General features: G+C 36.9%; 1 protein-coding gene across 3 annotated transcripts in view; it reads left to right on the top strand.

Moving 5' to 3' along the window:
• The window catches only part of NALCN (sodium leak channel, non-selective), a 300,348-nt gene that overhangs the window by 115,515 nt on the left and 157,230 nt on the right, over positions 1-27,603 (top strand). For all 3 annotated transcript variants that reach the window (XM_047871039.1, XM_047871030.1, XM_047871050.1), the window contains exons 10-11: positions 4,875-5,006; positions 21,470-21,637. In XM_047871039.1, the coding sequence (XP_047726995.1) occupies positions 4,875-5,006; positions 21,470-21,637 (300 nt within the window). The remainder of the gene's footprint in view (positions 1-4,874; positions 5,007-21,469; positions 21,638-27,603) is intronic.

Below are 27,603 nucleotides of genomic sequence, written 5' to 3'. Positions count from 1 at the left end.
TTTACTTTGAAATCTAATTAAAACACAGTTTTTAGTACATGGCTGATGCAATGTTCAGTGCCTGAAATGTGTTTACCAAGTAGTATATTTTATTCTCTCAAGCAGCAATTTAAAGAAAGATTTGATTTCTGAGCTGTACTATTCATTATCCTAATTTATCCTTATTGCGGCCTCAAAGGCCACAGTTTTGATTTGTTGGATGTTTGCCTGCACAGTCTTCAGAATCTTTATGGCACTATTTTATAAGCAAAATTCCTGAACAAATTAATAGAAATAGCTCCTATGAAGTAGTCAAGCCAAAAACTGGGATAGCATAAGACCTTTTCGAAAGTCTATACACATCCATGTTTCCTCTGAAGATTAGTTCTCTCCCCCACTTGATTTCTCATGTTGTACCTTCTCACTTTCACCACAAGCGATTAATTGTATCTCTACCTTTAGATCCTTCCAGTGTTTTCAAATACAGTTACAAATAACAAGAATCCTGAGTGCAAGATGCCTGCTTCAGGCTAGACTCTATACTAAATAGTCTCTCTTAGAGTCATGTTATAACCTGGAGATGTAGGTGCTCTGACATCTATTTCTCATGTAAGAAAACTGAGTCACAGAGAGGTTTACTCATGCACAGAGCCCAGATGCAAACTCAGCTCAGCCTGTCTGCAAAACCAACATTTTTTCCCACACTGGCGATCTTACACCCTTCTGTAAGGAACAGATCATCTTCAGCTTTCAAATATAAGGTTCACAAACTTGTTCCCTCTATTTAATCACAAACACTTAGCGGGAGAGCTGCTGTTCTTTCTTCTGGAGTATGTAGAGCCGCGTCGGAGGCATTGTGACTGCCTGTTAGAAGGCAAGAGAGCACCTACTTTGGGCTCAAAACATCTGAGACTACCTTCTACCTCTAGAAATGTGGAAGCCTACTTATCTTTCCCTTATCCTTTCTCTGTATGTGAAAGGGGATAACGAAACACCTACTGCACAGGGTTGTGGATTAAATGAAATTTTTACATGCAGTGCATTGAGGTGTGCAATATGCTTGCACCAAAACTTGCCACTAACCAAGCACCCAAATGGTAGCCCTTGTTAATACATCTTGTTGGTTGAGTGCGGATCCCTATTCATATTCGAGGTAGACTTCAGTCTCTTGAGAACATTCCTTTCACGGTAGGACTCAGAACTAATAATTTAAAGTGACCTTTCTTGTCCTTCCACTTGAGGCGTGACTCAGTATCATTGCTGCAGACCCATTGTCTCATTCCGTGTTTCTGAAACGCGTTACAAACAAAACGTAAACTTTGATTGCCATGATGAGTTTAAATCTGTAGTAATGAATTTTACAGAGACCCCTACTGGCATATCTCCTTGGGTGCAACTCCTTGGTGCAGTAGAGTTTTGTAGCACTGGTGTTCTCTACAATCAGATGCCATAGGAGACAATTTGAACTGGTGTATGTCAAAGTCATGAACAATATTTGCATTAGATTCCTATTCTGCTGTAACAAATAACCACAAATTTATTGACTTAAACCAACACATTATTTACAGTTCTATAGGTCAGAACTCCAAAGTACGTTTCAGCTGGCTAAAATGAAGGTGTCAGGAAGGCTGCATTACTTCTGGAGATACAAGGAAGAAAGCACTTTCTTGCCTTTTCCAGACTCTAGACACCACTTGCATTCCTAGACTTTATGAGTCTGTGATGGTGTCTTCATAATACTCCCCACAAATCGTTGAAAAGTCAACACATACTTTTGTCTTCATGAACCTGGTTTAGTTGGTTTTTGATCTTGGGGTTGGAGAGGGGGGATGTGATGGTGTATCCTAACATATTACCATAATGTTCCAGCCAGTATGAGTTCTATTCTAATCAGTGATTATAGACTTTTTAGAGTCATGAAATTGTAAATTTGTAAAAAAAAAAAAAAATTATAGGTCACCCAGTTTAAACTGCTGCTCAAGGAGATCCTCTACAACAGAACCTCTCACACTTCGATACACACATTAATCATTGGCGACCTTGTTAAAAATGCAGATTCTGATTCAGCAGGTCTGCGATGGGCCTGAGAACCTGCATTTCTAATATGCTCCCAGGAAGCCCCTGGTTCAGGGACCACAGTCTGGGTAGTAAGACTCCTGAGTGTTACTGCCAGATACTGCTGCCTTGGGGACGGTTTTACTATAGTCTCTTACTTGTATTTTGGTAATTCCAATTGTTGCATACAGAAATTGTATTTCTTGGATCAAAGCCAAGCTAAGAATATATGGAAAACCTGTATGATTTTTTAAAAATATAAACCAAGGTGACATTGCAATTGAAGAGAACTTTAAAAAATTGAATGTGTATGCATGATCCAAAGAGTCTTTTATTATATATAAAAATACATACATACATGTATAGAAACATATACACACATGTATATGTGTGTTTATATATGTATATATACCCACATCCATATTAAATAATTCTGAAAATTTTCAAGTTACATAATATGTTGTGGCTCTGACTCAACTTTAACATTTCCCTTTACGTTAATTTTTATAAGAAAATAAAAAATTGGGGTGCCTTGGTGGCTCAGTAGTTAAGTGTCAGACTTTGACTCAGGTCATGATCTTGCAGTCTGTGGGTTCAAGCCCTGTGTTGGGCTCTCTGCTGTCAGTGCAGAGCCTGCTTCAGATCCTCTGTCCCCTCTCTCTCTGCCTCTTCCCCACTTGTGCTCTCCCTCTCCAAAATAAATATTTTTTAAAAAAAGAAAAAAAAATGAAGAGCATAAATTTGGAGTGTCCTATAGATATAAGTATTGAGTCTAAATGTGATGTTTCCGGTCCTCTGCATTAAGGAAAGTGACAGCCAGTTTCAAACGCTGGTTGGATTGAATTGAGCTGAAGTGGACCGTGTCACCAGCCCTCACTTCAAAGCTAGAGCCGCTGGTTCTAATACTCAGATTTAGCTACCGCACATACAGATCACCTTAATTCTTATTTAATATTTGAAAGTCATTACTTTGGAGAAAGTCAGCTAAGCAATGGTGATTATAGTGTATCAAAATCCATTGTAAGTGATTATTTTAATGACTCTGTACCAACAGGGACACGTAGACACTCAGACAAAAAACAACCTAATTATAATGACAGCACCAAAGTGAAGCTGTGACAGTTACAAAACCAATTTAAAAGTTTTTTGACAGCCATGGCTAAAAGCTTTGTTTGGATCTTTCAGTAATAACAGTTTACTTAAGACACAAATCCATAGCTAAGGAAAATAGAAAGAGAGAGTTGTGGCTTTTCTGTCATGCGGATAAAATAGAAATCCGTTGAAATGTTTTTAATAGAACATTATGTTGAAAAGAATATAGAAAAGGAATAATAGTTATGGAATTTAAGTCTCACAATTCAAGAAAGACAAAATAACAATAAAAATACTGGTGAGAATAGAAACTTGCCAAGTGATTTGCTTATCTGTGTTATGAAGGTCAGGAGTTCCTGCAAGCAAATTGATGTGCACTTACATATGTTGGTTGTCAGTTCTGGAATTTGATTTTGTATTGCCTATAAGATAAAGTCAAAGTCACATGGATGTAAGAATGCCTCCAAAGTCATGGGGACACAAAACCTTACGAAATATCTGCTTTTCCCGTGGCTCTGACATCTCTCAAATTAATAGATCTTATCACTCTTGTTTATCTTTCTTGGTTCTGGACTCAGTCAAATACACAACATAGTTAATTCTTTGACTTTAGACAATTAATTTCCCATTCCTGGACAGAAAAATGCCTGATTCACAGAACTGCATTTATTTTTATTATAAGTCTTTATGGAACACTTATAATATGCTAGCACTTGCTCTAAGCACTTTACCAACATTGACTCCTTTAAAACGGTAACAACCTTTCGACTGGCCACTGTTATCTCCACTTGACTAATAAGAAAACTGAGGCACAGAGAGGCTTAGCTAACTTGCCAATGGCAACAGAACTTATAAGTGGTGGAATTTCCACTGTGTGCAGTTTGGCTGGGAGCCCATGTCCTTATAGACAAGCATAGGGTGACAAAGGCCGTGTACGGTCACATATATGGATGCATAAGACAGCAGCTGGACTCACAGTACTCAGAGGAAGCAGTCCTGAGTCCTGTTTCTCCTTTCCCATCTCCAGGCTCTGCTCTGGTTAGGTTATTTTAGTTGCAAAGATTGAAGACTTTTCAAGTCGGGTCGAATGTAAGAATCTGTGTCCCTAACATGCCAGGAAGCAACAAGGCCTTAACACATGGTGGTGCTCGTCTCTGGCATTTGGCACCAAGGAATGGGATTTAGTGGTTTGTTGTTTTGCACTCAGGTCCTTTCCACAGGCCAGCTTCTCTCTCCTTTTTTGTTGCCCAAGGCCTTCGGCCTGTACTCTCTCCTTTCATATATCATCTACCCCACTGGGGGCAGTGGGTCCCAGAATGGACTTTACATAGACTTGATTGGATAGGGAGCCCACTTCTACTGTGTACTTGCTGTGTGATCTTGGACAAATGACTTTTTCTGTCTGAAATCACTGGGAAAAGCAAGTAATATATCCTGCTGTGTAGGGCTATGGTGGAGATCAAAAGAGATAAAGTAAATAACACGCTTCTAGTATGGCCTGGAACATAGTAAGCGTTCAATTCATGACAGTCATTATCATAACAGTCATTAGCTTTGAATGCCTAATTATTTCATCTCAGTGTAGGCAGTAGACTTGGGTCCACATCACGGCACCACCTGCAATACTGTGTGACAGTGGGAAAGTTATTTAACTTCACTGAGCCTCGATTTTCTAATCTATAAAACTGAGGCGACTTCCTAGAGCGGTTGCTTTCCTTGTTAAGAGTTTATCTGTTTTGCCTCCTCAGCAAATGATGCGGTCATCAGTTTTCCACATGTTCATTCTGAGCATGGTGACGGTGGATGTGATAGTTGCTGCCAGCAACTACCACAAAGGGGAAAGCTTCAGGAGGCAGTACGACGAGTTCTATCTCGCAGAGGTAAGTGGCTCACTTGGACGCAGATGACTTTTCAAGGTAAAGGTGAATCTCAGATAGCACTTTTTATAAATCTGAAAAGGAAAAGCCATTTGTGAATTACTTGACTTTGGCCAAAGCTGATTCACTGTGTTCTTCGTGTTTCTTTGGTCACCATGCTGCCTGACTCATTTTGTGTTGCCCTCAGACCGAGTAATCTTGCTCACAGTTTCACATTGCCGAGGTAACCCCTTTGCCCTGTGTCTTACTCTCTGGAACTTGCTGTTTTCATATCCACCTCTCATTGTCACTCCCTTTCTCAAGTTGTGTTAGTCTGTTCCCTACTCAGTGTAAGCAAGCACAGATTCAGAAGACTGTAAATAAGCAAGTCAGCTCAACAATACCTAGGAGAGGGCAGGAGGGAAATTCTGATAACACAGATAACTTTTGTAGAAACTGAGGAGTCCCCACTTGCACTAATGATGTCAAGCCAGGAGCAGGTAGGTTTAGTGATTAAATAAGCATTTTCTAGCACCCTACATACTACATACACTAGAGTTTTGGAATAGTACTTCTTTTCTTTTTTTTTTAATACTTATTTATTTTTGAGAGAGAGACAGAGCACAGGCAGGAGAGGGACAGAGAGAGAGGAAGACACAGAATTCAAAGCAGGCTCCAGGCTCTGAGCTGTTAGCGCAAAGCCCAATGAGGGGCTCGAACTCACCAAAGTGCAAGATCATGACCTGAGCTGAAGCCGGCCACTTAACCGACTGAGCCACTCAGCTGCCCCTGTAATAGTACTTCTTATTGACTGAGTAACTTTGTTAATATTTTAATACATTTTAATGATGTCCACAGACTACTTTTTTATTATGAAAAATTATTTCTAAAATACATCTCAGAGTTGAATGATTACCTATTTTTGGAAAAATTGATTGATGTATAACTCTTTAGAATCCATGTGTCTTTTTAAGTGAGGTATTTATATACACCTGAACTACACTTCAAGAAATCCAGTATATGAAAAAGTAAAGTTAAAAAGCAGAAAAATAGTAATTTGATTATTTTTATTATAAAAGAATTTTCCATGTAAAAAATCAATTTGCCATATGCTGAGTTCTCTAAGATATCCAGAATTCTCCCAGAACATTTAAAAATGGATTTTGTTAATACAAATTCAATCCCCCCCACACGTAAACTTTTCAGAAAAAATTGATGGCGTATACCTATTGAATGGTAATATCTGTTTGGGTATCAAGAAACATTTAAGGAGTCACTTATGAATTTCCCTCTTCATGGAGGTTTGTTGCCTGTAACAAAATATCATTTGTATTAAACTTTCACTGTGGTTTGATGCTGCCTAATTGCTGTGTGGAATATGGAGCTTACAGTTTAGCAAGAAATATAGACAATAAGCAGTAACTGTTTTATGCTGTGGAGTACCAATGACAGAGGTGCATGAAGAAATGATATCCAGCCTGACACCTGAAAAATTGGTATAATTTTGCTGCATATCCAGCACACAAAGATTGGATTGTCATTAAAAGCACAGGGAAACATGGACCAATAATAATATTTGCAGGTGAATTTGTAACACAAGGATCGAACATTGAAGGAATCCCAACGAAGTGACTTCTGTCTGAAGTAGGAAGCAAGGTCTGTGTCCAGCCTTATAACAAGACTATAAAATGGGAAGGTCATGGAGGAAAAAAAGAGGAAGTGGATACTGTGGAGAATACAAAAAAAAGAAAAGTAAATTAAAGATACATCAATTGCAGTGCTGAAGACCCAGCTGAATTTTGAGGCTACAAATTCATAATGATGCCAATATAGACAGATTTGTCCCTTTTTAAGGTCTTGCATAGAGGGGAGAAAGGCAACACTCAGCCTGAGCCAGCTTTGGAATTTTTTCAGGCTGGTGGAACTGAGAGAGCCCGAAGGTATGGTTGTGATCATAGAGTGGGATCCAAGATTTAGGATTTCAGAATAATCCTGGAAAACTAAATACAAAATATGGAGTGTTATATGGGTATGAGTGACTCAAACATAATGATGGAGTTAAGGCAAGATGGCAGGGAGCTATCAAACTAAGGTGTCGGCTGAATCTTCACAATGACATTGAAGTCATTCAGTGTGAGACCAGTTCTTGGGGAAGGAGTGTAGGCAGGGGCATGTAGAAGGGACTGATGGAGAAATTAATGGACAGCAGCCACAGGGAGAGTCAGGTGAGAGGACATCTTAACCTGTTGGAATACACCTCAAAGGAGTGTTGAAGGGTAATGGATTGGGCATCTCTTCATCATCCATATGCTATCTTACCTGGGCTGTATGGGATATTGGAGCATGAGCATCCTCTTCTGGAAAGGGTTGTGGAGAAAGCCATACATTTGTAACAGAACCAGCTGAGGCAAGGACATAGGAAGCAGATTCAGTGAATTCAGTGAAAGGGGATAAGAGAATGTAGAAGAAATTGCTTAACATAGAATGAGACCCAAAGGTTAATTAAAGGCTCTGGCTGGAGAGAGGTAGGAAGATAAGTGAGGTGGAAGAACTACACAATAGTCTTAGAACCAGAGGTTAAAAGGCTGATGACAAAATGCCTGGAAATCCGAACAGAAATGGCTACTGGTGATTGGGACTATGCTAATCATTCTGGAGTGAGTTGTATCTGCTGGTGAAGAAGTCCTGGATATTGGAGATTACATTAACATTTCTTGTGTAGCCCAGGGTTGGAACTTGGTCACTAAATCAGCCCCGTAGGATAAACACCTAGGCCATCCCCTGGGAACATAGGAATAGAACAGAATCCTCTGGTAAATTTTACCTAATTTTTCCACATATAAATTTGATCTCTTCCCTAATGTATTTATGTGTGTTAGCTAATTTATGATCATGAAATGCCAACAAAATTTCAAATAATTTAATATAGAGTTCACTGATACTATTTAAGTGCATTGGGAGAGCCTAGGTCTAGTTGGTAAATCCTTGTCATTTGCTTTTTGTATATAGTATTAAAGAAAATATATAGTATTTAAGAAAATATATAGTATTTAAGAAAAAACCCAGCTGGGTAGGATTCTACATCAGAATCTGTTTGTTATATGTCTACAAATTGTTGCCCCCTTCCCAAACCACTGAAAATAAATTTGATTTTGGTAAACTAGGTAGTGGTGACTTAGTTCACTTTAAAACCATGTGGACATTGCTTTATTCCTGAACTTGAAGCATTCAGAATTTGTTCCACTTCTACTGACTGATTTTGGGTATCTGAACTTCCCCAAAGCATGTTTGGCCTTTATTCAAATTGTAGTATCTCTTCTTATATCAGAAACCTCTACATGAATCAAAGTCATTTGTTTCAAACGAGTGTTCATAAGTTATTTTAATCAAAATTACTTTCTTTTTTAATAAAATACTCTTTTTTTAAAAAGTTTACAAGGACCGTTGGGGCTTTAAGTCCGGGTCAGCAAACTTTTTCTTGAAGAGCCAGATAGTAACCACTGTAGGCTTTTCAGGCCACACATTGTCTCAACTACTCAACTCTACCATTATTGTACAAAAGTGAGTGTGGGCTCAGAATGGTAGTGTTCTGAGAAAAACAAAACAAAACAAAACTGTATTTACAAAAATAATCAGTGGTCTCAGTCTTCATTTAAGCTATAGAAACAGTATGTCAACTGACATCTTTATGTGTTAAATTTAAATATACTAACAACAATAATAGCCGCTATTTTCAGGGAGATTCTATTATGTTGCTGTTTTAAAGGAATTCATTATCCCATTTGATTCTTAAAATAGCTATAATAACAGAAATTCAAGTTTATGAACTTATAGTGATCCAGTACTTAAGGCAATAGCATTATGTAATGTGTTGGAAAGTTTGTTTTTAAAATAGATCAGAAAAGGCCCTGAGCTTTCAGAGAAATAATTTCTCAAGTTCCCATATAATCCAGGATAATTTCCAAAATCCAAAAAGAAACCATTGTACCCATGAAAGTCAACTTTCAGTCTACAAAATATCTTTTAAGCATACATTAAGCTCCTCAGCTTCCATTCTATAGCTGGATACCAGTTTTGCTACTTTGGACCAGTTAGCCTAAATTTAAAATTAGTTAAGAAATAGGAAAAAAGTCTCTTTCTTTGTTAGGCTATGTATAACATAAAAAGGTAAATTTACTCTCTTCTGTAAGAGTTTTCATTTTTTTTTTAACGTTTTTATTTATTTTTGGGACAGAGAGAGACAGAGCATGAACGGGGGAGGGGCAGAGAGAGAGGGAGACACAGAATCGGAAACAGGCTCCAGGCTCTGAGCCATCAGCCCAGAGCCTGACGCGGGGCTCGAACTCACGGACCGCGAGATCGTGACCTGGCTGAAGTCGGACGCTTAACCGACTGCGCCACCCAGGCGCCCCAAGAGTTTTCATTTTTAATTCTGACCAAACACAATACATATTATATGTAAAATCACATTTTTATAATAAACGTAATTATATTTTAAATTGGATATTCTCATCAAGTAATAAAACTTGAACAATACTTTCCTCGTTATGTAAAAATACATAAACATATCTGCATATCCATTAGGCTGTACCATTAATAGAAATTTATCAGCACAATGTTATGCATAGAAGATTAACAATTTTAACAAAATTCCTCTCTTAATAAAGTCACCAACTGATGGGAGAGCAAGCACAATGAAGTGAGCAGTGAAGTCTCTGTTGCCATTTCTGTTCAGGAGAGACGTTTGCCTTGTTTAGAACTCCGGGATATCTCTTCGGTTTTCTGTTTTCCTATGACAGCCGTGTGCTTGAAGCAGAAAGGCTTTTGTAAAGTGTGGACTCACACTTTCTAGAAAAGTAATTCTGTGTCCCTCTGAGGACATCTGGCTTTATGATATTTGTTAAAATGACATTAAATGAAAGAGCCATTTGTTTTAGTTCCAACAAAATCTGACACTCATATTTCAGCTCATTAATCACAAGAAATGACCAAATTAAGAAAGTAACTCATTGCCATAACAGCAGTTATGATTTCAGATTATCGTGAAGTTTAATTTCCTTTTTGGAAACTTCATTAAATAACTTTCTGCTGGCAATAACTTCTGTGGTCCTTTTTTCCAATGGACATGGACAGTAAGTACACTTTTAGGTGAAAAATCATATAATAATGACATTTTCTACTATTCAGTGACTTTTCAAAAGTTTGCTCTTTAATTATATAGAATACTGAAAGAACACTGTAGACTAAGAGCAGGTGATTTACAGACACCTGTAGAATGATGCAAATAATCCTTTATTTTGGTGTTATTTAATCTGTATTTCATTTAGGAGAATAGGTTACCGGAATTGAATTTCTCATTTTTGTCCTATAATCTTTTTTTGTGACAAATTTGCCTTCATTTTCTCATAATATCCGTTATGTTTCTTTGAAAGTATGAAATAGAGACCACAACAGAAATCTTGGATGATATATTTCAAATATCTTTCCTATATGTGGGTGGTATCTCTACCATTTTATCTTCTCAGACCTGTACGGTACCATCAGCTCATTTATAATTTGTCACCTATAAATGGTCATACATTATTCATCGAATTAAAAGGGCAAAACGATTTCTATTGTTGCATTTATATTATGCATGTCATTTTCCACGTGGTTATTTTTCTCCTCAGCTTCAGAAATTTGGCAGTCATCTTCCTGTTTTACCTGCTAGTCTCACAAATCCAATTACAACTTCTTTTAGAAAACAAGCATTTTAAATTAATTTCTCCTACTTTTCACCCGAAAAAAATATTTCCTGGAAACAAATGTAATACTGTTTCTTAAAACAACTCTTTTAATTTTTAAATCTGAACTCCATTATTGGTAATATTCATTAGGACAAGAGGGTTTGTTACAGTACATATTAAATTCCATAAGTATTATTACAAAATGAAAATTTGGAGAAGTGATGGAATGTGATGCTTAAAGAACTCATATAACCTGCATTCCTGAAAATGTTAGTTAAACTCTGCCATGGTGACATCAAACCAGATATATCTATAGAGTATGCATTTTCAACAGGGGTGAAAACACCTCTAAAGAGGTAAAAATTGGTTCTTAGAGAGGCCCAAAATTCTTAATTTTCTATTTATAGAGCAGATATAGGTACATGGCATGTGTGTGTGTATATATATATGTATATATATATATATATATATATGCATATGTATATGCATATATATATATACATATATATGTATATATATCTTTGATATTAAAATTCCATATGGGGTGGTGATTGGGAAGAAAATATCTAAAATGACTCCTGGTTGGGGAGTAGGGGGTGATTAGAAAAAAAGATTGAAAAACACTGATTTAAAAAAATTATAAGGAGAAAGAAATATTTTGTTTTCTTCATGCATTATTTCCAAGTTGTTTCAAGTAATTTGACAAGAATGTTTATGGAGAGTTTATCACACTCTTAACAAGTCTTACCTTCCCTCTTAAAAAAGAAGGTGAGTTTCAACTTGTAAGCACTCACACATTGTGTAATGTACTGCAAAGATGAGAGCCAGAGGAAGGGTCCCAGGGTGCCCTGTCCATGTGGGGGCTGCAGAGCGAGGTGCCACAGCAACAGTGAGTGCATCCCCTGGCCAGGAATGGCAAGCGGGGGCCCACCCTTCCATGGGTTGCAGTGCTGACTGCCTGGGATTTATAGAAAGTCCGAGACTGGACGCATTTCTAGATGATTCTTATGGGCAGTTCTTCCAAGTAGTTGGGTTCTGCAGAAAGCCCTTTTGTATGGCCAACAGCATGACCCTGGCAAGTTCCTCCCCTGTCCGGCTATTGTCAAGGCTCAGTTCACCAACACAAGCTTGTGCCATCCACTGAGAAGGGTTGCTATAGCTTTCCCCTGCCTCTGATACTACTAAACTGTTACATTCCTCTGAAGTGAAATCTTGGCACTAAACCCTCTAGCTAAAATAGCCAATGAGCATGTAAGCTAATTTAATTTTTCTAAACCCCTCTTTTAGTTCCTGACGTAGTTCTTCCCTATACCAGAATAACCCATAGTTACAAGTTACATATATTTTCATTTATCATATTTTTCACAAAAATTTACCACTTTGGGATTACTGTTTTTCAGAACTAGAATGTTAGATTATAATAATTAACAAATTATGTTAAAAATGAGGTATTGATCCTGTGAGTATTGAAATCAGGAACTCTAGTAGGAAAATTAGTGGGAATATAGTACTTACATATAATCACATAACAATTTGCTAAATCTTTTTCTAGTGGCTCTTAGTAGGTTTGAAAAGCATATAAGTTTCCCCACTAAGCAAATAATAATCCAAATGGATCCGGGTGTATATTTAATTATGAATTATGATCTTTTAAAGAGATCATATCATCTGTCTTTTTGATAGCAAATGCAAAGTTACTAAAGTGATTAATTGTGTTTATATATAATTTGATTATCTATTTGGACATATTTCAGGTATTTATTACTAGTTGCCTACTTTAAAAAAAAACACTTTGATATGGATTTCATTCTTTCCTTTGGAATGAAACTCTGAAAATGCAGGTGAAGCTTAGAGATGGATGTGTGGGTGCCTGTCACTGCTCACTCTGCTAATACGACAGCCAGGTCAGGCTGCACGTTGGACCTTTAGCTCACTCTGCTAATACGACAGCCAGGTCAGGCTGCACGTTGGCTGTGTTTCAGTTTCTCCAGGGATCCCCCGAGTGTCTGGAGGACTTTTTCATATTGTTACAAGCCTGGGCTGGAAAAGACTCGTCCATTTATTAGGACTTATTTCAGAGATTTGGGTCCTCTGTTGCCTGGGCCTGACCCTGTGAAGAAGTTATACCTGCCCACTGTAGTCACTTGTCCAGAGAGAGCCAGAAGAATGCCACTGACTTTGATGAGCCAGAAAAGGAGCCTTGCTAGAAGTTGTATTACTTCCAGGTAGAGGGGGTTTGAAATGGATTCCACCAGCCCATGAGAGTCCTGACATGGGGCAGCTCCCTCCTTGATGCCCATCAGAGGGGCCATGGGTTGTTAAGTCACTTACCACAAAAACCGCAGTGCCCCCTACTACTCCTCATTTATCATTGCTCAAGAAAGCATAAAGGCCAAACATGTAGTCATGAACAAGCAAAGAAAAATTATTCTCATAAAAGGGACCCAGAAACTGAAGATGAAACTCAGAAATCCAAGATGAATCAGTACAAGAGTCTCCCAATCAAGTACAATTGATGGAAGACATAGCAGGGTTTTGTTTTGTTTTGTTTTTTAAATGTTTCAAGCACTTGCAGTTGAGGCACAAAACGAATTTTCTGACACTTTGGCTAAAATTTTCAAAAAATGAACTGAAAAAGGGCGTGGCTGATGTTGAGAAAGAATTATTTTTTTAATTTTTTAAATATTTATTTTTGAGAGAGAGAGACAGAATGTGAGCAGGAGGTGGGCAGAGAGAGAGGGAGACACAGAATCCAAAGCAGTCTCCAGGCTCTGACCTTTCAGCACAGAGCCTGACATGGGGCTTGAACCCATGAACCGTGAGATCATAACCTGAGCCAGAGCCTGATGCTCAACCAATTGAGCCACCCAGGTGCCCCAAAAAAGAATGAGTTATACAGGAGATCAAGTGGGGGGAGAACAATCAAGGAAATGGCAAAAATCATGAGGGGGAAAAAGCAAAAGAGACGAGACACTTCAATGTGACTAATATACTAGCCCCTGGAGGAAAAAGAGAATGGATAGAAGAAAAGCAATAATAAATGACATAGAAAAATGTTCCTCAATTGAGGAAAAGCATAAATCAGTAGACCAAAAAGAGTCACTAAATCTCAGGGTGATGAAATGAAAAAAAAAAAAAAGATAACATTCCTAGACATATGCTGGTGACCTTCCTTGGTTGCAAACATTAAACAAAAAATTTTTTAAGCCTCTGAACAAGTTTAAGTAACATGTGAAAACAAGATAAATACACTGCATCAGATGATTCATCTATAATATTGGAACATAGAAGGCAGTGAAACAATATTTGTATAGACCGTTAAGAGGAAAGAATTTGTATGCAGCCAGAATTGCCATGTCCGTGTTAAAAACGCATTTTGGATAGAGAAGGTTTAAGAGAGTATGCAACCTGTGATATTTATCTGACCAAACTACTCCCAAGTATGCTAATCCCAAGTGTATCAGAGAAATAGAAAAGGAAAGGTAGATCAGAGAAGCTGACAAGGAAAGAAAAGAGGTAGGTATTAGATCCAAATGAAAGATGATTTTTAAAAATATGCCAAATAAGAATTTTGAGGGAAAAAAAAGAAATAATGATGGTTCAAGAAACTAAAAGTAAATGTGTAAACAATCTCAGCAAAAGCAGGATTTAGGAAGGGGCATGACACCCATGGAGCGTGGGGTGATAGAAGCATGCTATGAAATTTGTGGATGGGTGGGGGTGTGAGGGATGGGTGAGCAAGCAGATTTATGTGGGAGAGAGAGGAGCTTATAATTATTTCATATTAATGCGATAATAAAAAAAGATAGATTGATTTCTGACAGTTGGGAATTGAACCGTGGGATTAGAAAAGCAGTGTAGAATGTCCAAATTAACAATGGGGAGAAAGAAATCAGCAACAGTTTGACCAGGTCAGAAAAGACAAGAAAAAGTTAAAAGATGAAATAGCAATGACTTACAAAAAAACTGGAAGAAGACCAAGTTTAATTTTGATACATTAAATGTGTACAGGTTGAATTTTCTTATCAAAAGACATAGAAAATCCAATAAAGCTTAAACACAAACTCAGATAGTATATTGATAATAGGAAACACATACAAGGTGGCCCTAAAAGGTGGCTGAGAATCATGTCTCTATGAAACAAGTAAAAGTGACATCTAAAATATTAAAACATTGTAAATGCTTAGCAGAACATGCAAAAGATTAAGGAATATTCTCAAGGCCAAAAACTTATGTGTGATTTGAGTGTGGAACATGAGATGGACACTAATGCCAGTGGCTACCCTCTAGGCATTTGCATATCCTTGTCACCTAAAACTTGCCATTTTAAGAGCTATAACCAGTGTAGAAGAAGAGGCTGTGAACATGAGGTGCCAGAACAGAGACCCCCACATAACATAGGACACATGGAGTCTGTGCTTCAATGAAAAAAGGATGAAGTCCATCCTCAGAAGGATGTGATGAGGAAAACTTCAATCTTGACATTGACTCCAGATGGATAGAAAAAAGAATAAGCTTCACTGTAAATGAGTCAGCACAAGCCTGCCCTCACATGGAGTTGGAGTTCCCATGGGTTGTACCTACTTTCAAAGATGAGATCATTCTTATTTTATTTAAGAAATTATCAATCATGCAAAAGATGGAAAACTCCACACTAAGTCTGATAAAGCTACCATAAGCTTAACCAAATCCTGATAATGGTAAGGCAGGTAAAATTATAGACGAATTTCATATATAACAATAGCTACAAATATTATAAATAAAGTGTTATTCAATAAAGTCCAGCAGGTTAGCATTACCATCTAAGATTTATTCCAGGAATACATAAATGGTCAACATCAAGGACTTGTGTGATATATCCCATTGCCTCAATGAATTAAAAGCTAAAATCCTGTAAGTAGAACAGGAAGTGAATGGAAGTCCTTAAACATGGTAGCAATTAATTACCAAAACCCACTGCAACCATTATATATGAATGCTGGAAAACTTTCTTTGAAAATAGGAGCACATTATAGATTCTTTTTGCCACTTCATTGGGTAGTGTATAACTGTACAGCTGTACCATTATAGCTAATGAATTAATGCAAACTCCAGAATAAGTCTTGAAAAACAAATCTTATCTTCATTTGCAGATAAAATGTACATATTTTTGTAAAATCCAGGAGATAATATTTAAAATATTAGAATTAATAGAAGAATCTAGTATGGCAGGTATAGAAAATCAATATAGATAAATCAGTATCTTTTTTCTCCACTGGAACAACTAGGTGGAAATGGTAAAAAAAATAAAAAGTAAAAAAGGTAAAAAAAAAACACATTTGAATTAGTTATTGGAATATTAAATTCATAGAAATAAATTTCACAAGCAAACAATAACATCTTTGTGGGGGAAATTAAGAACACAGATTTATCAAAGAACACAGTCCAAATGAATAGAAAACAGTGTGTTCTTGGATATGAAGCCTCGATAGTAATCCTTCTGAAGTCCATTTTTGTTTTAAAAGGTAAAGAAAAAATTTAAAAAGATAAATATAGATATATGTGACCATATACAATCTAAAGTGCTTGTAGAACTAATGCCACCAAAGTTAAAAATCAAACTAATGACTAGAGAAAAAATATTTGCAGTTCATATAGTGGGCAAAGATTAATGTCCTTAATATCGGCAACTCCAAAAACTGATAAGACAAAACACCACCATAGAAAATTGGCAAGGTTATGAACAGGAAAATTGTTTTAAAAAGAAAAATCCAAATGATCAATACATATATGAACAGATAAGCAAAGGTTTGATTAAGTTTGATTACATCTGGTGATTCTTCAGATTTAGGACAAGAAACCCTTTCCTACCTTGCTGGAAGGCAAAAGACTTACTATAGCATTTTAAAAATAATCCCTTAATATTTTCTAAAATATCAAATATGCAAACCTGTCCTTTGCCCCAGCAATGCCAGCTTTGAGAATCTATTCATAGACATAAAAGCCCAATAAAATACTGGTATTGCATAAGGATAGTTAGTGCAGTCTTGTTTTAGAAATAGCAAAGTGCTTAACCATTTTTCCTGATGATTCCTTATCAAGGAAGTACCACCCTTCAATAAATCAGTAAGGAAAATGTTGAATTAAGTAAACACTGAAGATTTCTGGGTAAGATGGCACAGTAGGAGGACCCTAGGCTCACCTGATCCCACAGATACAACTAGATAACACACACATCAGTGTAAATAATCCAGAAAACAACCTGAGGACTGGCAGAACAGAGTCCCCACAACTAAATGTAAAAAAGAGGCCATATTGAAGAGAGTAGGAAGGGTAGAGACATGGTCAAGAGCTAAATGACCTTGAGAACTGTCCATGGGAGGGAGGGATGCCTGGGCATGGAAAGCAAAGAGTAACAGACCCTCACACCGGGCATCCCAGGTACAGGGAGCCTGCATAGGAAGAGGAATCTTTGTAATTTGACTTTGGGAACCAGAGGGGCCTAATTTCAGTAATTCTTACAATCAGTAGGGTGTAAGGATTGAAACTTTAAAAGTCAATAGGCCCCACTCTGGGAGGGCCTGGAAGGCAATAGGAAAATGACTCCCTACCCTTAAAAGGACAACACAACAAACAGCCCCAGGGAGATACAGCATAGAAGCAGCAGTTTGAAAAACATCTGGGATTTATGGAAGGGACATTTGTTTACTAATCTCAGACCATGTGCTAGAGGGGCAGGGGTCTTTAGGAGACTTCAAGAACAAAAGAGCTGGCAGACACCAATTCCTTCCCCCACCCCCTAGTTTAGGCATTTGTATACCTGTGGGACAACACTCTCTACCTAATTTGTTAACAGTGTGCCCCACCCATGCTTCTTTTGTAGACCTACCCCCTTCAATACACTCTTGACTGGAGCCCAACCAAAGCAGTGCCACAAGCCTGGCAGTATGTAAACAGCCCCAACAGGGGCCAGCACCACCCCAAGGTGACTCCTACCCTGGGGAGAGGGGAAGATAACTACACACACCAGTCTGCCTGTGGCACCAGCACTGGGTTAGGGGCAGACATCTTCTCTGACTGCTGGTCCTACCCATCAATGAAAACTTTAAGGGGTACAAGACAGGGGAAGGACCCTACAGTTTGGTGCTACTGCATTTCTGTCAAAACCTGGTCTGACTCAACTCAAGTCCAAGGCGGCCCCAGCCCAGCCCACTAACAACACAGGGACCCAACCCTGCCCAAAACAGGCAAAAATAGCAATTGGAGATGACTAGACTGAAGGCAAAAAAGACTCAGCCATAACACAAGGGCATACACAACATAATAGGAGATACCCTTGAAGCACCAAGTTCTGGTGAGCAGGGGACATTGCACAGCAGGGCACTACAGGAACTCTTCATGAGGCCACTACTTCCAAGAGAGATGTAGCTGACTTTCCTAACACATAGAAGCAGACCCAGAGAGTTAGACAAAATGAGGATTCAGAGGAATATGTTCCAAATGAAAGAACAGGACAAAATTACAGCAAGAGAGTTAAATGAAATGGAGATAAGGAATATGCCTAATAAAGAATTTATAGTCATAAAGATACTCACTAGAATTAAGAAAAGCATGGAAGACTTCAGTGAGGAGATCCCTAACAAAGAGAAAGAAAACATAAAAAGAACCAATCAGAGATAACAAACTCAATAAATAAAGTTAAAAATACACTAAATGGAATAAGTAGACTAGAGGAAGCAGAAGAATGGATCAGCGACCTGAAAGACAGGAGTGTAAAGCAATCAAGCTGAACAGGAGAGAGAAAAAATAATAATAAATTAAAATAGACTTAGGGAACTCAATGACACCATCAAACGTAATAACATTTGCATTATAAGGATCCCAGAAGAAGAGAGAGAAAGGGGGGCAGAAAATTTACTTGAAGAAAAAAATAGCTGAAAATTTGGAGGAGGAAACAGAAATACAGATCCAGGAGGTAGAGAGCCCTAAATAAAATCAACCAAGGAGGTCCACATTAAGACACATAATAATTAAAATGGCAAAAAAGTAGTGACAAATAAAGAACTCTATAAAATCAGTGAAAGAAAACCATTACAAAGAAGGGAAACCACATAAGGATATCAGATGATTTTTCAGCAGAAACTTTTCAGCCAGAAGGGAGTGTCCTAATAGCTTTAAAGTGCTGAAAGAAAAAACCTGTAGCCAAGAATACTATATCCAATAAACCTATCATTCAGAGTAGAAGGATAGATAGAGTTTCCTAAACAAACAAAAATTAAAGGAATTAATGATCACTAAACCAGCTCTACAAGATATGTTAAAAAGGATTCTTTGAGTGAAAAATAAGACCCTAAGTAGGAGTAATAAAAGTAGGGAGAACAGGGGTGCCTGGGTGGGTGGCTCAGTCGTTGAGGTCTGACTTCAGCTCAGGTCATGCTCTCGCAGTTCATGAGTTCAAGCCCCACGTCAGGCTCTGTGTTAACAAAACAGCTCATAGCCTGGAGCCTGCTTCAGATTCTCTCTCTCTCTCTCTCTCTCTCTCTCTCTCTCTCTCTCTCTCCCCTTCCCCTGCTCATGATCTGCCTCTCTCTGTCTCTCAAAAATAAATAAATGTTAAAAACTTTTTTAAAAAATTAGGGAGAACAAAAGCAGTAAAATTAAGTATATCTATACAAATTGGTCAAGGGATTCATAAAAGGATGTAAAGTACAACACCATACACATAAAAATGTGTAAGGGAGCAGAGTAAAGAATGGGTTCAAACTTAAACAACCATCAACTTAATATAGACTGCTATGTGCATAAGATTTTAGATACAAACATAATGATAACCAAAAACCAAAAACCAGTAATAGCTATGTGAAAAATAAAGAGAAGGGAGTCCACACATGTCACTAAAGAAAGCCAGCAAACTGAGAGAAGATACAAGAGAAGAAAGGAACAGAGAATAACTACAAAAACAACCATAAGACAAGTCACAAAATGGCAGTAAGTACATACCTATCAATAATTACTCTGAATGTAAATAGACTAAATGTTCCAATCAAAAGACACAGGGTGACAGAATGGATAAAAAAGCAAGACCCATCTGTATGTTGCCTATAAGAGACTCATTTCCGACCTAAAGACGTATGGACGTTGAAAGTAAAGGGATGGAAAAGCATTTATCATGAAAATAGAAGTGAAAAGAAAGCTAGGGTAGCAGTACTTATATCAGACAAAATAGACTTTAAAACAAAGACTATAACAAGACAAAGAAGGACACTATAGAATCATAAAGGGAACAATCCAACAAGAAGATATAACAATCGTAGATATTTATGTATCCAACATGGAAGCTATCCAAGTTTCTGACACAATTGAGACTGTTGAAAAGAGACTGTATTTTTCCCACTGCATATTCTTGCCTCTTTTGTCATAGATTAGTTGACCATGTAATCATGGGTTTATTTCTGGGCTCTCTATTCTGTTCTGTTGATCTATGTGTTTATTTTTGTGCCAGTATGATGCTATCTTGATTACTACCTCTTTGTAGTCTATCTTATAATCTGGGACTGTGATGCCTCCTATTTTTTTCTTTTTCAAGATTGCTTTGGCTATTCAAGATTTTTTGGGTTCCATAAAAATTTTAAGGTTGTTTGTTCTAGTTCTTATACTTCTTCCTTACCAATTTGGATGCCTTTTATTTCTTTTTCTTGCCTTATTGCTGTGGCTTGGACTTCCAGTACTATGTTGAATAAAAGTGGTGAGAGCAGACATCCTTGTTTTGTTCCTGATCTTAGGGGGAGACTTTCCACTTTTCAACTTTGGATATGATGTTAGCTGTAGGTTTTTCACATATGGCTTTATTATGTAATATGAGTAAGAAAAAAATCCCTTCTGATACTCTGTGTTGGCCAAGAATAAGAGAAGGGAGCTCTCCACTACTCCTATTTTCCAGTAAATATTCTGGTATCTTCTCAGAGGGTATGTTTGACTAATTCCAACACCCACTCTTGTGCTCTTTAATTATAAGTTAATTTTATATTACACACTTTCATTCCAGTTGCAAACTTTTTTATAAAATGAGTTTTTTTACCCATTGGACAAGTAAAGGAAAAATAACATGCTGTGTTTATGAGTACTTTTTATAATATTGGTATTAGTAATAGCAAATTCATAGAATTAATGTGATAGATTAAATGGTTATACTAATTTATTAATACAGTAATATGCATTGTTAATTTTCTTAATATTCTAGGCATAAATCATATTAATATATTAATTTATGTGTGCATATACACACACATAATGCTTGATATAGAATCCATATTTCTTTGCTTGTTTATGTGGCCCAAAACATAAATTAGATCTACACTTTTTTATTTTAGTTTGATGATGCTTAGTAAGATGCAAGTCATTTTACAATATGCCATATGCATTATAGAAACTATCTTTAGAAAATATAAAGTATGGAAAATGCAGACTTTCTGTGTATACAGAATTTAATAAATGACGATGACTTTTAAATAATATCAGATAGTGAATAATAAAGAAATAATACCACTTAGAAACATTTAACATTTTAACACGTTTTACTGATTGCTTTAGATGTTTTTGGTCTTCTGTGTTCTAGTTGGTGTTTTTCAAAACCATTTTTTTTATAACATGTCATTGTAGATTGTTGTGGGCTTTTCATTTTATATAACAGCAGCTGAGATTTACACACTAACAAATGTATGAGGCATTTTGAAATAAATTACAGTTTTACGTTCCAATTTCCCTGTCTCTTTGTTCCTCCAGGTGGCTTTTACAGTACTTTTTGATTTGGAAGCACTTCTGAAGATATGGTGTTTGGGATTTACTGGATATATTAGCTCATCTCTCCACAAATTTGAGCTACTGCTAGTAATTGGAACTACTCTTCATGTATATCCAGATCTTTATCATTCTCAGTTCACATACTTTCAGGTAATATGAATAATGTCTATTTGTCAGTAGAATTTGTTTCTTTCCAGAGGAAATACCAGTTATGTAATAATAACTATACATAATTATATTAAATGGTTATATACAATTATTATATAATAAACACAAACTTGAGATAGGCCCGGCGACATCTTCAGTGCCAAAAATAGTGCATTCATAAATTATAACATTGTTTTTAAAACTTCTGAAAATTCACAGTGGAGATATTTTAGATGAAATTTTCTCCTAAGATGAAAAAAGATGCATTCCAACTTCACTGACTTTATTTATTAGAGATTCCAAAGCTGTTATTTTCAGAGCAGTTTTAACTTCAGCTGCCAGACTGCAACCTGAAACTCTATACCTCTGATACCTAGGGAAAGGACATGAAAATATAATTCACAGAAATGATAACAAATATCCTGTAAACACATGGGTTAAAAGCTAGGCCTCTAATAATCATTGCCAAACATACTGAAATCACAAAGGATATATGGTTCAAGCTTTCAGTACATCAACATCTTTGGACATAAGCCCTTTGTCATTTGTTGGGTTATATCCTTAGGCTTGGTTATAATAAGTGAGATGAGTAGGGCAAGAGATATATACATGTTTAAAACTCTTGGTACAAAATGTACTTCCCAATCATGCCTTTGTATGCTCTTGGGCATTGCTGTCTAGATTCACAAAATCAACATGAGTATTTAATATATATGTTTGATAATTATAGGAAATATGCTTGATAATCAAAACAACAAAATATATTTTATAGACCTATTAAGTTAACCAAATTAAGAAAAATATTGGTCCCGGGGCACCTGGGTGGCTCAGTCAGTTGAGCTTCTGACTTTGGCTCAGGTCATGATCTCTCACTCTGTGAGTTCAAGCCCCGTGTTGGGCTCTGTGCTGACAGCTCAGAGCCTGAAGCCTGTTTCAGATTCTGTGTCTCCCTCTCTCTCTGACCCTCCCCCATTCATGCTCTGTCTCTCTCTGTCTCAAAAATAAATAAAAACATTTTAAAAATTTAAAAAAATATATTGGTCCCTATTTCAGCAAGGATACATATACAAAATACATTCATGGTTTTAAAATTTCTATACTTTCTCACAGATAATTTTTTAGTGAAAAGTTAGAAATAGAGTAATCTTTGAATCTAAAGATATTTATTTGAGAATTGTTTACGAGATTAAAAAAAATGAGAACTTTTAAAATGGTAAACATTTGAGGAATAGCTTAGCAAGTCATATGCGAATTTGACCACAAAAATAATGACAATGATGAATTTGTAATTACTCAGAGACATGATTAAAATAATATGATTATATTTTATTTACACACAAAGCAGTATAAAATTATATAACATATATATGTTATATGTATGTATATCTATAGCTATATATTTATATGTAAAATACCTATAAATGGAAAAATGACAGGAAAGAAATAAACCAAATTATTACAGATTATTAAGTCATTATGTCTAGTTTTTTTATATTAGTCAATTTTTCCCAAAATACCTAAAATTAGTGTGCAAGGTTCTAATAGTTTTATATATATATAGACATAGTACGCAACTCAGTGAGTTTGCAACTTTCTTTTAGTTTATTTTTTGAGAGAGAGAGAGAGTAGGGGAGGGACAGAGAGAGAGGGAGAAAGCGAGAATCCTAAGCAGGCTCCACACTGTCAGCACAGAGCCCGATGTGGGCCTTGAACTCACAAACTGTGATTTCATGATCTGAGCTGAAATCAAGAGACAGAATGCTTAACCAACTGAGCCACCCAGGTGCCCCCAGTCTGCAACTTTAATGTTATCTTTGATTCTGGATTATAATCGATAACAGTTTAATTTATGTTAATGGTTAAGTGATTTTCATTTGTATCTCTCTCTGTTTGACCATGTTTATATTTCCCTAATGAAATAATTAAACACTGCCTGGATTGTTTTGTGGAGAAGCTTAAGTGTCACAAGGATTTTTGCTCATTCACATATAAGAACTGACTGTCTTGAGCAGATTGGCTCTTCGTGGGTCCACTTTAATCTCCCTTGTGGGTCCTCACATTTCTCATCTGACATGGCCTTTCCTCATTGTGTTGGCGGCCTGGCTTCCATTAGTGAATTTCACATTTTCGTATTTAAGTGAAGTCAACAGTTTAGTACAAAATGACTCCCTTTATAACATCAGTTATCTCTGAGAGCAATCATTGGTGTTCTTCATCTATTTATTCAAATGGTATTTACTGAGCACCTACTATGTGCCAGGCACTGTTCCAGAAATGGAGGACAGAGGTAAATATTCAGGGAAGAGCCCTAGCTCAGTAAACTTACATTCTAGAGGGCAAATAGTTCACAAACAAGGATACAAAAGAAAGTGGAATAAAGTTCTGGAAATTCAGTAAAGGAGAAACAAGGGTGAAAAGGATGGAGATTGAGGGTGAGGAGCTATTTTAGATAGGTTGCTCATGGCAGCCCTCTCTGAAGAAGTTGCTTTTGAGCAGCGACTGAGTGAAATGAAATGGCAAGCCAAGAGAACCACAGGGCAACTGTCCTGAGGTAGAAACATGCTTGCTGTGTTCGAAGAATAGCACAAAGGCCAGCATGGCTGGACTGGAATGAGCATAGGGCACCATTGTCCTGTAGGAAGAAATAAAGTGTTACAAAATGCTACAGCTCTGATGTACCGGATAATTATGATGATATCAGCTGGGATTTATTGTGCATTTACTATGTGCTGGGCACTGGGCTGAGAGCATCATGCTATTATTGGTTAGGCACCACAATCCTGGGAGACAGAGAGCATGCATGCAAGCTGAAGTGCTAAGACACGTGATAACTTGCTCAAGACCACATAACAAACAAGTGATGGAAACGCATTACTAAGAAATTTAATTTCATAGTCCATATTCTTGGCCATACAATTTCTGAAGTATCTCACTTGTAATTAGCAGAGTGATCTTGAAGAGACAGACTTAGAAATGTGACCAGGAAAATATCCTTTGGAAATAACCACAAAATGTTCTGCAGTGCTTATCTTTGAGAGTATGGTTTACTTTATTTCCTGTCTGCAGAAGCACCAAATCAAAAGGCTTTATTGGGTAAACAGAGTGAAAAGCATATTTATCCCCAAATAGATGAAAAGGCGTAACTAGAGTCACTGATAAGGACTTTGCCTTTGCAAGGATGCAGCCTTTCCCCTTTGAAAATGCTGATCAAATCGGCCATGTAGGAATCATGTTAAGTTCTGCTTCTTCCAACTAATGAAATTTTAATTTATCAAAATTGCACAGATGTGCATAGGATGTTTTATTAGAATTTGGGATAGGGCTCAAAATTACTTAGGCAATCTTCTTTTTTTTTTTTTTTTAAGTTTATTCATTTTTGACAGAGACAGAGCATGAGCAGGGGAGGGGCAGAGAGAGAAGGGAGACACAGAATCCGAAGCAGGCTCCAGGCTCCAAGCTGTCAGCACAGAGCCGGACGTGGGGCTTGAACTCACGAGCTGCGGTATCATGACCTGAGCTGAAATCAGACACTTAACCAACTGAGCCACCCAGGCGCCCCTAGACAATCTTTTAAATATGATTTTAGTACAAGTGGAGAAAACACACTGTATTGAAAGTTGAGCTATAAGCCAGTTAAATTGTTCCTGTAAACTTGCTCATTTTAGCTATTAACAATTAGATACTGAATCATTTATATCTGAGAATAACAAATCTGATAAGAATGTGAAATCCTTCCATATAATTATTCAGGATATTAATATGAATGCGAATATTTTAATAGTTCTTATGATAAAGCTATTTGCTTATTACTTGGAAAGATGACCTGAGTGTAATATGTTCTGATTTGGGAATATATATAAATTCAAACAGAAAACTGGTAGCTTAACCATGTATATAGCATAATGTTTACTCGGAACAACATGATTTTTCACATAAATTTTCTTTTTTCAGTATTGCAGGGAGGAATTAAAATTAGCAACAAGAAAATATACATTTTCTCAACTTCTTTACATGTGTGTCCATTTAGTTTACTAGTCATGTGGCTGCATTTGGATTCTGTAGACATTCCTATTATTTCACCACAATATATTCTGTTAATTCAAAGTCTAAGGAAGTAAAAGTGGCTTCAAGTATGGCATGATGCAGAGGCTAAAATGGTATCGCAGGGGCTCAGTCTATTTCCTCACTCACTTTTCTTCTGTGTCAGTTATTCCTAAGCTAGCTTTGCTCCATGTAGTGGCAAAGATGGCTCCCAGAGCTCAAGATTTCTGTGGTGCTCACAGTAATGTGAATTGGGAATGAAAAATGGCACACCTCTTACAGGTCCAACAAAAGTTTTGAGGATGACTCAGGTCATTGTGAATACTCCCTCCCGGCCTGGATCGTGGACATCACAGAGTCTCTTCTGGTCCTCATGGACCAAGAGTGGAGCAGAAATGATTTGCCAAAAGAAAATCAGGAACAGTAGGAAGCTAGGGATGCTGGAAAAATCCAAACATATGTTATTTTATATGTGTAAAAATTAAATCTAGGTTAAAAATTTTTTAATGTTTATTTTTGAGAGAGAGAGAGAGAGAGAAGGAGGGAATGAGCGGGGGAGGTGAAGAGAGAATGAGATACAGAATCCAAAGCGGGTTCTGGGCTCTGAGCTGTCAGCACAGAGCCTGACACTGGGCTCGAACCCACTAACTGTGAGATCATGACCCGAGCCGAAGTCAGACACTCAACCAACTGAGCCACCCAGGCACCCCTAAAAACTAGGTTTTAAAAGCATTTCCTGCTCTTACTCTGTTGAAGAGTATTTATTTTCTGCTACTAAAAAGCATTCACAGTCACCTTAAGCTCTCATCAAACCATCTTGGACAACCTTTCCACTTACCATAGTTTATTTGTGCCAAGACCATAGTTTTCCTGTTTTCCTATTTCCTATCTCTAAACCTGGAATCTGTCTTATAATCAGTGGTATGCCATTCTTTAATTGGGAGCACTTTTTATTTTTCAGAGGCACATATAAAAATGTTGACATCTCAGACTTAATGAAAAATTGCTACTTTTCCATGTTTTATATTTCAACCTTGAATTACATACTAAATTATACTTTTAATCTTATAAATATGCCCTTAGGAGCTTTGCCTTTATATTATACTCCCTCTGTAATTTATAAACATTGAATCTTATTTTTCCAACACAATGTTTGGCACATAATAATTAATCAGTATTTGTTAAAGTGAAGAGCAAGTGAATTTATTAATCAGTAAGCTATGGAGAGTTGCCTTTATATATACGCAAAACATCTAAATATGTGTGTGTATTTAGATATAACAAAGATCTAAAAATGCAAGTCTTACATAAGACAGAAGTTTGTTTCTCTCCAGTAGTTGGTGGGTGTCCAGGGAAAGTAGGTGGCTCTGCTCCACACAGTCATGCAGGAAGCCTGCCTGTTGAGGTGGATTGAATCTGTTAGCTTCCATACAAGGCTTCCATTTCTGGTCCAAAGGGGCTACTCCATTCATTTCAATTTCCCTGCCAGAGGAAAGCATAAAGAGTATCCAGGGCAAGTTTATTTAATTAAATGTGCCAAAAGTTGCAAAAATTACTTCTTTTCATGTTCCTTACATCTGAACTTAGTCGACTGGCCACACCTAGCTATAAGTGGGGCTGGAAAATGTAGTCTATAGTCCTTGCTAGCCACTTGTTAGGCTAAACTTCTGATAGTTCTATTATTTAAAGAGAGGATAGAATGGATATTATGGCATCACTCTCAGGCATAAGTAAGGACTCTTTGATAGTAGATTTTTTAAAAAAAAAGTCTATATGTACAATACTATATAGGAAGCTTTGTTTTATGAGACATATAGCTAATCTTGGATTAAGCCTTTCATCTACATTTGAACATAAGAAAAATATCAATTGTATTTCAACAATATGTATTAGTTAATAGCACTTTGATGGGTGCCTGGGTGGCTCAG

Source organism: Prionailurus viverrinus, chromosome A1 (assembly GCF_022837055.1).
Source record: "Prionailurus viverrinus isolate Anna chromosome A1, UM_Priviv_1.0, whole genome shotgun sequence".
NCBI lineage: Eukaryota > Metazoa > Chordata > Mammalia > Carnivora > Felidae > Prionailurus > Prionailurus viverrinus.
This window is presented reverse-complemented; position numbering and strand designations above follow the sequence as displayed.